General features: G+C 34.5%; 1 protein-coding gene across 3 annotated transcripts in view; it reads left to right on the top strand.

The window, feature by feature from the left end:
* Nucleotides 1-2,282: 2,282 nt before the first annotated feature.
* Nucleotides 2,283-12,479, top strand: part of TENM1 (teneurin transmembrane protein 1) — a 756,077-nt gene continuing 745,880 nt past the window's right edge. For all 3 annotated transcript variants that reach the window (XM_006916168.3, XM_006916167.3, XM_006916166.3), the window contains exon 1: nucleotides 2,283-2,499. In XM_006916168.3, coding sequence (XP_006916230.1) covers nucleotides 2,283-2,499 — 217 coding nt within the window. The remainder of the gene's footprint in view (nucleotides 2,500-12,479) is intronic.

Raw genomic sequence — 12,479 nt, 5'->3', positions numbered from 1 at the left:
GCCTGATATTTTCAGAAACAGCAAGAAGGCTAGTGCATCTACAGTGCTTGAGATAGGGGGAAATATCAGAGGATGCTTTTGGAGTGGTTAGGGTAGGGAGGGGTTGACCTTGTAGGGGCCTTATAGATCATTGTAAGGATTTTGGCTTTTATTTTGAAGGAAACAGGATACTATTGCTCCTTCTGAGCAAAGGAGAAACATGACATGATGGATTTTAAAAGCTTCATTCTGGCTGTAGTGTGGAGAATGTGCTACAAGGGAGCAATGGCTTAAGCAGCAGATCAACTACGAGGTTATTGCATTAATCCAGGTGGAAGATGATGGTTTGAACCAATGTGGTAGTGGAGAAGTGGAGAGCATTGGGTTCTGGATATATTTCAAAGGTAGCATCAACAGGATTTACTGATGGACTGTATGTGAGATGTGAAAGACAAGAATCCAAGATGGCTTTAATTCTGAGGCCTAAGCAAACAGAATGTACTTGCTATTTACTAAAATGGAAAAGACTGTAAGAGGAACAAGTTTGGAAGGGGTGGGAGTCAGGAGCTCAGCTTTGAACATATTAAGCTTGAGATGCCTTTTAGATATCTAAGAAGAGATATTGAGTAGGCAGCTGGACATTCAAGTCTGTGGTTTGATGGAGAGACCTATGCTGGAGCTATAAATTGGGGAGTTATGAGTGTATAGACAGTATGTGGAGCCATGAGATGAAATTAAATTATTATTGAGTCATCAGTATATGTTCATTTATAATACTTATCTACTTTTTCTCCAAGTATGCTTATCTCTGATATTATTTCAAATCAAACTAAGTGTCTTTGTAGACCATTTACAGAATCTTTAGGTTTAGGGGTTAGTTTCTACAATGTGCGTACCTAGAGTATTGTTTAGTGTTATAGGGGATATGGAGAAGTACAAGACTCAAATTTTGCCCTCAAAGACCTTAATATTTGGTTAGAGAAATAAGACTTTGACTTGTGAAATTTTGTTCACACTACAAGGCATTATATAGCATTGAATGAATATCAATCAGTCCATACGCTTTATTGAGTGTTTTTGCCATATGTGTTTACTATATATGCAATAGGAATTCCAAAATGTGACATGCTCTGTATAAGGAGCCACCATCTAGATATCTATAGATTTCTTTGAAAATACATCCGGTAAAAAGCTGCAGAAAAAGAAAGGAGTCAATTTCACTGCAAAAGAAAATCATAAGGGTGTTTAGTCTCAAACTAGGTTTTTTAACATTGTATGTGAAAGGATCAAGTTGCAAAGTTGCAGCAGTGAATGAAGGTGATAATAAAATTAATTAATTAATGAAAATAAGCAAATTATTTTAGGGCTTTAAACTTTTCAGTGAATTTTGACACCTCAGATAATATTTGATACTCTTGAACCCAAATAAGATGCTAAGTGCTAAGTAAGGCAGGTAATGCCTTGACTGGCTCTAAGAGCCTCAGTGGCTCTTAACCCAGTATTCTGTGAAGAATGGGGTTCTTTCAGTGATTTATCATGAAGTTTAAAATGTTTATTTCTAAACCCAATTTAGATCCTGCTCTTCTTATACCAGTATAGTCACCAGAAGTGTTGTTTACGTCCTCTCTATAGTATGAACAAGAAGTTACCACCAAATAACTTATTTAAAATGCTGTGTAAGCTTAAGGGTCAAAAGCCAAAATATGAGCACAAAGAGCTCAGTGCCCCTCAAGGACACTACTGTTTCATGAGCCTTTCACTCAGAATCCTTCCCTATCTTAAATGCAATATTAAACCAGAAGCAAGAAAGTGCTTTTTCTGAATGTAGTTCTTTTACCAGTTTTTATTTCAAATGTGGGATATGATGGGTTAATATTTGTACTCTTGGCCACCTTCAAATCTTATAATATTTTTTAATCTATCTACTGACTTTAAAGACATACACATACCATAGAACAACATTGTCCTTTATTTGCAATGCAATAAAAATATTTTCGAATGCTGTGTTTTTTACCTTGAGTATTTTCTGAGACTACAACCTCCAGCTTAATCCTTAATGCTTGACAATGTATGCATGTAACTCAAAGTGTTATTATTGCCTCCAGCTAGTTTTATGTCATCTAGTTTGTCTTTTGCTCCACTCCTTTGATAGTATTATCAGGACCAATTGTAAATCTTCCAGATGCATTTCCTTGCAAAAGGACAAATCTGAAAAGGCTTGTATTTTTCCCTCTTTCAGGACTGCTTATATTAAAGGAGTTCCTCTTTCTTTTTTTCATGAAACTGAGCTTCCTTAATCAGAGATGGACCAAACAGACTGTAAACCCTACCAGCCTCTGTCAAAAGTCAAGCATGAAATGGATCTAGCCTATACTAGTTCTTCCGATGAGAGTGAAGATGGAAGAAAACCAGGACAGTCATACAACTCCAGAGAAACTCTGCATGAGTATAACCAAGAGCTGAGGATGAATTACAATAGCCAGAGTAGGAAGAGGAAAGAAGCAGAAAAATCTACTCAAGGTATGTTTTTATTGGATTTTTGCAACCCATACTATTTCTCATTAGAGAATGCTTGTGTGCATCAACTTATATTTCAAAAACAAATTTACTGATGTTAACTGATTAATAATCCACACTACTTACATATGCTTAGTGAATCTGTTTCATATGCCAATCCAACTGAGTTTGTAGGTCACATGTGCTTTTCACGAATTATGCATGAATTTGGAAGCAGCAATCCTCTTATCAGAGCATTCAAAATTTGTCTAATCCTACAAATAGCCATTTATAGACTGAAGGATAAATAATTTATAATAAGATGGAAAGTAAATAGCTAAGTGCTTTTCAAGCCATTGCCTATATGGGACAAAAGCCTCCAATAAATATTTGACTTCTAAAAGAGGTCCAGAAAGTCTGTCCACAGAATGCTGAAACCTTGTGCAGCACAGTCTGAAGGGAAAGTAAGAATTTGTTGGAACCCTTCCTGCCACAGCCATAATGTGGAGCATATCCTTTGGTCTGTCAATTATAGATTGACAAAAAAGTTTCTAATAAATAGAAAACAGGTCAATAGAAATATCATTTCCTTATTTATTTTCAATTGATAGATAATCAGTATTAGACACTTTTAATTACATAGAAAAAGATACTGACATTGGCACACACTACCTTTTTTTAATAGGTAAATGCTGAGATGAAAAAAATAGATTTGATTATCTAGATCAGTGGTTCTCACTGTGTGGACCCTGGATCATCAGTAGAGCAAAACCAGTGAACTTGTTAGAAATGCAAATTCTCAGACCCTACCCCAGTCTCCTTGAGTCAGAAACCCTGAGGGTGGGGCGTAACTATCTGGTTTAGGGATTTCTGATGGTGACTCAAGTTTGAGGACTATTGCTCTATCCCTTTGAAATCTCTTTACTCAGTTGGCTTCAATGATCACATTTATTTGGGTGATTTACAAATATTTATCTTAATCCCTATCCTCTTTCCTGAACTAGCTATAAATTTCCCATTACTTGCTGGACATTTCCAAATGAATAACCTACTGGCAACTCTAAATCAATATATCGAAAATGAAGCAATTGTCTTAGCATCCTAATTCCACTCCTCTTCCTTAGAATGCACCATCTGTTAATGGTGCTGCCCTTCTCTCTAGCTATCCAAATGTACTTTCTGTATCTAATCAGTTGCCTCTTCCAGCAGATTTAACCTCTGCATGTCTCAAATCCATCTTTTCATCTCCATTATCATTATCACTACTCTAATTATATCTGACATAGACTGTTATTTGTTTCCTAACTGATCTCCTTGGACACCCCTTCATCCCTCTTCAATCCCATTGCTGTCTTGTTACCTCTTTTTTGGAATGTCTTTTACTGCCCTCTCCATTATCTATATTCAACTACCTTCAAGGCCTAACTTACCAGCATCTTTACCATACAGCTATTGTTGTACTACCTTATCTGGCACCATCCCTACTCCATTGTAAAGGTAATCTCTTCTTCCTTGAACTTGAAGCATACTTTCTTTGTTCCCATTTCTACTTTTTATTACATTTGTATATTATCTCCTAGATTGTACACTCAATGAAGATGGGGATCATGATTTATTTATTAATTTCTATTTTCTATAATACTTTGCATATAATAAATGCTATAATTTTTTTTTTTAATTTAAGGAACATATTGCCATCAACTGAAACATAAGTACTTATGCATTGAAAACTGCTTTTTAAATAATGACATTGGCACAGTTTACCTTTTTTAAGAATAAATCAATGCTGAGATAAAAAGAAAAGGGATTTGATTATCTAGATCAGTGGTTCTCAAAGTGTAACCTGGGCCAGCAGCAGAAGCATCACCCACAAATTTGTTAGAAATTCAAATTCTCAGGTGCCACCCTAGACCACGTAAAATGTAGTTATTACAAGTGAAAACTACTGTATTCTAATGAGTATTGGAATTTTGCAGTAGAAAAACTTTAAATTGAGTTAAAGATTTAGTCATGCTAACATTCAAATATAAAGTAAATGTCTATGATATTAACTATATTACTCATTTTTAGCTCAACATAATTGGTAAAAGTTTTATATGTGTTTTTTTTTTCCCAAGCAATTCATTTTAATCTTCCCTATCAATTAAGCTAAAGACAGTGTAAACTTGCTACAAAATAATTTTATTCTTCTCTCTAACTGGCAATTAGGAAATGTTTTCCTATGGGAATTATTTTGGGGCTCTTTTATGCTTCAGAAATGTGTAGTTCCCATTAAAATATTTCTCTATACAAGTTTGTCTTTACAGAATATGAACTTATAGTTGTGAGTTGTGGGTTATAGGATTGGAGTGTAGAGTGCTTGGCTTAATATATTTTGAGTTTAAATAAGAATACATTTGTAGTGAGAGTTCTAAAAATATAAACAATTTTTTATTGAGCCAGTATAAAGAGCTGGCAGTCTCAGATTTTGTTTCTGTGTATTGTGATCAAAATGAATTTTGGGATGAGAGAAGTTTGTTTTCTATGATGCCATCCTAACTCCCTTTTCCATAACCTACAATTACTCCATAAGTAATATTTAGTACTTGCTATGTGTCAGACCTTGATTCGGATGCTGGGGATGGGGATAACTATGATAGTTTCTGCTTATAGGAAATTAATGATGTGGTAGAGAACATAGACATCAAATAAATCACTGTAATTAAATGTAATAAGTACTTTTACAGACAAATAAAGGGCTATAGAAGAACACAAGGAATCAGGGTCTTATAGAAAGGTAATATTTGATCTAGGTCTTAAAATGTGAGTAAGACTTTACTAGAAAAAGGACATTCCAAGAGGGTTGATTAGCAGGTACAAAAGCATAAAGCTGTAAAAAGACCTGGAATGGTGAAAATTTTAATATGACTAGAGTAAGGTACATTGGATCCAGATCATGAAAAGTCTTGCATGCTCGATCTAGGAGTTCTTTTTATCCTTTAAGCATTAAAAATACTTTTAAGTGATGGAGAATTTAATGATGAATTATATTTTTTTATAATGAGATGTGTAAAAGAGAATTGTAGATGTGTTTGCAGCGATGTAGAATATTTATTCAGTTGGGGAAAATTGGATAAAGGGAGACAATCTGTGAAGGTACTGAATCAACCCAGGCTAAGAATGGTGGTGATTGTTTAAACTCTAGTTATATCAGTGGAGGTGGAGAAACATATTCAAGAAATATTAGTGTGGTAGAGTTGATAAAACTTGATAATTGATTACTTGTCAAGGTTAAAAGAGATAACAGAGTGAAGGATGACTAAATTTCAAGTTTGGGAAACTAGGAGGATGGAGATCTATTTACCAAGAGAAGGAAAATAGGAAAAGGAGGGGGTTTGGAAGGAAAGAAAAAAAAATTATTTCTGGATATGTTAAGTTTAAGATGTTGGGGGGGGGCATCCAAGTGGATTGTCCATTAAGCAGTTGAAAATGTGTGTGTCTAGAGTTCAGGAAACATCTGGACTGTTTATATAAACAGATCTGAGTTCATTAGTGTCTTATAATAGGAGATACCTAGGGATGGATGAGATTACCCAGGGAGAATGTGTAGATAAAAGGATAAAAAGGATAAAAATGATTTCCTTAATTGGGTATGAGGCTAGGAAAAAAAACCAAGGACAAAAAGCTGAATCTATCATCTATGTATTGATATAAATGCACTTTCAACCTTTTAAAAGCTTTCAGCTAGCACCATTCTTCAGTGCTATGAATTATATATATTAAAGTATAAAGATCCAGGAGGTGAAAGACTAGAAACTCAGATTTTATCTGCCAATGACTTGCTGATTTTTAGAGATACTTAAGAGGGAAAATATGTACCTCTTTGGGAGAGAAATGAATTATCCTACATTAGGCAAAACTGTGGGCCCAATGAACATCTTTTTTGTAAGTTCTAGAATTCCCTTTGTTGTTTTACTTCACATATTTACTACCAATGAATACAAGAAAATGTTCCTAATTTTCACGTACATATGTCAGTGTTAGCATCTTGAATCAACCTAGCTAGAGGTGAGTCTGACTCATTATTTTTAAGGAATGAAATTATCAGAATATCGTTCAGTGTTAAGTCAAGAAAGAAGAAAGCAAACATGTTGATTGGGCACCTACTATAGTAACAGACACTGTACTAGAAGCCTTTCAAGCTTACTAGCTGTGCAACCTTAAGCAAGTCAGTGCAACACTCTGAGCCTGTTTCTCATCTGCAAAATTGGTTTCATCATCATCAATACAATAATAATAATAATAATAATAATAATAATAATAATAATAATAAATAAATAAATCTTGAATGGTACCTACTCTGTTCCAGGACTCTTCTAAGTGCTTTACATTTGTTCCTCATGAGCACCTTATGAGGTGTGAGATATTATCCCCAGTTTACAGATAAGGTAACAGAAACTCAGAGAAAAATAACTTGCCAGAGTTTCTGCAGCTAAGAAGTGGTGAGAGTTGGATTAGAAATCAAGTCTATGGCTTCAAAGTTCCCATTGTTCACCATGCTACACTGCCTCCCATATTATATTCTGAGGTTGTGATAAGGCTTAATTGTGATCGTAAGTGTGAAAGTGTTTAGCGACTCTATAAATGTTAGTTTCTCTTCATCTCCTTCCCAACAACCTTGCCAGCCTCTTTATGTTCCAAGGTGATTTAGAAAGTGTTTCCTTTCTGATTATCTTTAGAAAAAGACAGAGATATGCTATATAATTTATAATGAAGTATTCCTGAGCCTGGTTGTTAGTTTCCACTTTTTAGAGAAATTAATGTGTCATCCAATTCAGGACTTGTTTTGGGAAAATATTAATAAAAAGAAATACTTGATTCCATCTGATAGTATCTTCATATTCTTACCTTTATTTGCCAAGAAAGCAGTCCCGCTCATGTACACACAGAATGCTGGATGCTAAAACTGATTTTTGTTATTTTCCAAAATATTTTAAATTAAGGGATGAACACTAATCTAATATTATTCACAATTCTTTACTAACAGAATGAATAAACCCTAGGCAAGCTCATTTTATGTAATTTTAGCAGGTGTCCAATAGCAGTGGTAGATTTCCTGGAGGCATACAGACTAGTGATTGTTCCCAAGCAGCCTCACTTCCAAGGGAGGCTTCAATTAACTAAGAAATTAGTGTAAGACAAATGAAAAAAATAAATATTTGGACATATAAACAAAAAGTGAGGTACAAAGTGCTAAAGGATAATAATCTTTGTACCTCACAAAAAGTGAGGTACAAAGATGCTAAAGGATAATAATTTTAGTTATGAGAATTGCCCTATAATTTTTTTTTATAATAAATAAAGTTAGTTCTGACTATAGGCATTTAACTGAAAAGTAATTATGAATGAAAAGTCATCCGTGCCTAAAAAGGAGGTATGGTGAGGACCTATTACAAATCCCATGAGATCTTGGACTCCTGAGATACTATGGCTGACACTAATATTTTGTTTCTTCCTTCTTAACCTGCTCTTTGTTGCTTCTCTTTTTCCTAACATGGTTTTTGTTTGGTTGTTTTCTTCTTTATATACTATAACCTAGGCCTAAATCTCTCATTATTGCCATCTAATGGAAGAAATTTAAAATTGCCAATTTGTATTTACCAAAATGACTTGGAAGCAAAGCTTATCTGCCATCCATCTTTCATTTAGTGTCAAGTGTATTTGACGTACTTTGCTAGGTGGATGAAGTTCAGCTTGAAATAAATGGACACACATGACTATTATTGTCCCTCTCTTTGCCCCAGGCTAATAAACCACTTCATTTCGTAGCAGAAGCTGCTCAAATGGCTTTGTCATTTGTAGGTTCAAGGAGTAGATAGAAGCCCAACTTTGAAAGCACATTTCTTGATTCTTGTTTCAAGCATTTAACAGTTGTATAAACTATTGTTTGCTTATATCTAAACAGTTTGGATAACAGTTCCTACAAAAATCTTGAAAGAACTTTTAATCTCAGGGTCTGCATTTATGTAGTAAAGATCACAGATGGCAAGTTCAATGTAATATAGCAAGGCCTTTAAAATGAAAATTTCAACAGAATTTGATTATCTATAATGAATTTTGTGCTGTGAGCATGTTATGCTTCTAGTTGTCACAAGTATCTAGCATGATAATAATGGCTGCCCAGAAATAACTTAGACTATAAAATAAAACTAAGTTACTTAGCAACGACTTCAATTGGCTCATGTCTTTCAGCCAGTACCATTTGTTAATAAAAAGTTATATAGCATATAAAACTTGTGCCACTGCTCTTGTCTCAAGGCAGACATCCCTAATCAAACATGGTCTGTTTTCTTGTTGTGACCAGCTCAGCCTCACCAACACAGGATTCTATGCAAGCATTATTAATCAATTAGAGTCAGGAAAAGAGATGAAATCCATTTCTTATCTGTGGCCTATTTGTCTTTGTCAAGTTCTGCGTTAAAATTCAAAGATATATAGACGAATAGGAAGCACTCTTTGCCCTCAAAGAATTCAAACTACAGTTGGGAAGGCAGATATAAACCAGCAACAGTGATGCAATATGATTGACATTATAATAGTGATATTTGTAAAGTACTATGGGAGTCTGGAAGTTAGAACCATGTACTCTGCTTAGGGAATGATAACAATGATTATAAGAAAAATATCTAACATTTATTAATCACCATGTACTGAGTAAGGCACTTTAGATGGATTATGTTATTTAATCTTTCCAACAATTCTTTGAGGCTGGAATCATTATTATTCCTGTTTTACAGATTAGTAAAGTGAGGTACAAAGATGCTAAGTAATTTGTCCAATAATATAGAAATAATAAGTAATAAGACTGGGATTGGATTCCAGGCAGTCTGACTTTAGAGTCCACTGCCAGAACTACTATACAAAGGTAGACGGCTCTAAATTCAGATTTCAAGTTCAAGAAAATAGTGTCATTGTGCGTGTGTGTGTGTTTAGAGTTTTCTATAAATACATGATTCCCGAAGCAGTGGTATACAGTTGGAAATAAAGAATGTCAAATCTGATACCCTGAAAAACATCAGAATTTAAAATAGTGAGTAGAAGAAAAGAGGTGATCTTGAGATGGCAGAGAAGAATCAGAAAGGAGGAATTTTACATAAGCAAAACGGAGGAGACTTTTCATCAGGAAGATGCGATTGATGTTGTCAAACACTTCAGAATAAAAATATAGAATGAAAATTGACAAAAGGTAGTCAGATAGTCAGTTTAGAAGGTCATTGATGTCTTTAGACCAGAGATTCTCTACTTTGGCTGGATATTAAAATTACCTGGAGAATTTCACAAATCCCAGAGCCAAGACCGCTCCTCAGACCAATTAAATCAGAATTTTGAGGGGTAGGACCCAGACATTTTAAAAATCTTTTCAGAGGATTCCAATGTGCTTCCAAGACAGGAATCTACTACCTTAGAGAAAACAGTTTCAATAATCTTAGAGAAAGAAACCAAATCATAAGGATTTGAAGAGTGAATGCAAGTGAATATAATGACTGGGATAAGGCTCTGTTGGAGAACGTTTCGGGATCTCAGATGGAAGGAAGGGCTTTGAAAGGGTTCAGTGCTTCCTCAGAGACAGGAATTAAGTTCCGAAATGGCAAAAGTTGAAGTTCACATCTTGATGATCTCAATTTTCTTGGATAAAGAAGAGAAAAGATTATCTACTGAAAGTGTGGTTTGGGTCACGAGCCTTGGATGAGTAATGAGAGAGATTTTTGACTAGGCCAAGGTGGAGTTATACATACAGATCTGGAGCTCAGGTGAGGTGGGACTAACGATGGAGATGTGGGAATATTAATGACAATTTCTATGATTGACAAATATGATATATCAGATACTCTGCCGAGGGACTACACATATAGTTTTTCTTTAGTCCTTATGTTATCAGTAAGGCTTCCAGTCAACAGTAAGCTATTAGTAATTAAATTTTGAGGGAGTTAAAAGTTATACATAGACTTTCGACTGCACGGGGGTGGGGGGATCAGCACCCCTAACATCCGTGTTCTTTAAGAGTCAACTGTATACCTTTTTACTTTTCATAGAAAAATATTTGATAGTTTTAGTGTTGATGCTTTGTTTGAAAGGTTCGTAGTCTTTACTGCATCATAAAAAACAAGTTTAGATAAAATGATTATGCAATTAAGTATAAGTTCAAAACCTTTTACAGTTAACAACAGTTAGCCTAAAATTCATTGACAAAAAGCTTTTTAAAATGTATGCCCCTGTTTATTCCATGCCTTAGTTTGTAGATTCCAATTTAGATGTGGAATTGGTTTAAGGCTTTATGTGTTATGCAAGAAGATGTTATTCTGATCGGTTACATCCACTTTTATTCTACTAGACTATAGGCATAGAAGCCATTGAAGAGTGGCCTTAATGTAGAAATAAAGAACCTGAAAGCTTGGAGGTGGATTTGTATTGTTAAATATTTGTCTCATTCTTATCAATACCAACTGCAACCAATGAGCGGAAAGAGAGATATTCCAATTAAATGAGATATTCTATTATTTAGATTTCTGTTAATGATACTGTGCTGATAAAATGACCTAAAATGTATATTTGTAGCTTATTTGCGCATATTTATATATCATGGAATTAAAATTTTTCTTTTCAATATAAAGTTTAGAGCCTATTTTGTTAGAATTATGCCTTTATAACAACACTGTGAAGGGCCATCATCCTCAGATTTGAAATCTTACATGACATCCAGATTTTGCAAGTTACCATTTCAATAGACTAAACAGCTCTCATAAGTCATTTTCTTGATCACACAGTAGAACTTTTGCTAAAATAACACTTTAAATAAAGCTTTAAAAGGGAACAGTTAAGCAGTTTTTTATTACTCAGGTTCCAAACCAAAGTTCAAAGCACTTAAAATTGAATAACAAGGCTGCCAAGGACCATTAGAGAATTCACCTTCAAATAGGACCTCAGCAAACCTACCCCTATACAAATTACATGAAATTTGATTCTATTTCAGTCCTATCACCAAGCTTTGGTGATAATGTGGTGTGTTGATTTTTCCCTTCCTACTGTATCATACCACTTCAAAGTTTTCATTCTGTGTAACTTTATGTCTCATCAGAATTCAAGTTAGTAATCATTATTTTCCAGAGGAAACATACAATAAGTATTGTTGATCATTGATTTTGAAGTCATGAGGGAATTTCTACTATTTTCTAGTATTTGATAATGTCTACTGCTAAGTATATCTTCCCAAAATTTCACAGGTAGCACTTTAATCCTCTTACCTCTTGTCCTGTCCTTGGAGATCATGGAGTATAACCAGACACCATTAACCAGTAACTGGACACATTTATATAGTGCAGTATTTTGCACAAACTGGGCCAGATATTTAACAGATATGAATAAATTGAATTAAAAAAAATGCTTCTCTTTGTTTTGATGTGTTTGTTGATGAATTATTCTGGGTGGTATAATAGAAAGAATACCGAACTAACAGCAATATGAGTTCAAATCGACCTTTTACCTAATAGCCTAGTGCAGTGTCATCTCAGAATAAGTGCTTAGTAAATATTTCCTGAAAAGAGTACGAATCAAATTGAATGGATGAAGCCTTGGGCACCCTCTCCTCTGTAACCCTCTCAGGTGGTTCCTCTCACCTTCCAAACTTCCTCAAACATGACTCTTCTGAGGCCACTGTTTTAAAGCCTATTCTTCTCTGTCTCACATTCCATAAACCTCAGTACCCACTGCAGCACTAAAACTCCTTACCTTTATGTTAAAAACCAACAAATGTCAATCAATCAAACAACAATAACAAAAATCCCTGCTCTTTTGTGGCATATGCCATCCAGCTATACTATTTTATCAGCCTTATATGTATAGCCCTTCATTTCTTTAATGTTTTTGGACCTGATAAATTTCTTCCTATTGATTCCAAATGTTGGTATAACCCTGGGTTCCTTTGTACCAGATTTTATTGTGTGGCTGATCCATTGTAATAAACCTCT

The sequence above is a fragment of the Pteropus alecto genome, unplaced genomic scaffold, assembly GCF_000325575.1.
Source record: "Pteropus alecto unplaced genomic scaffold, ASM32557v1 scaffold116, whole genome shotgun sequence".
Classification (NCBI taxonomy): Eukaryota; Metazoa; Chordata; class Mammalia; order Chiroptera; family Pteropodidae; genus Pteropus; species Pteropus alecto.
The sequence above is the reverse complement of the archived record's forward strand: the minus strand, read 5'-3'. Positions and strand labels throughout refer to the sequence as shown.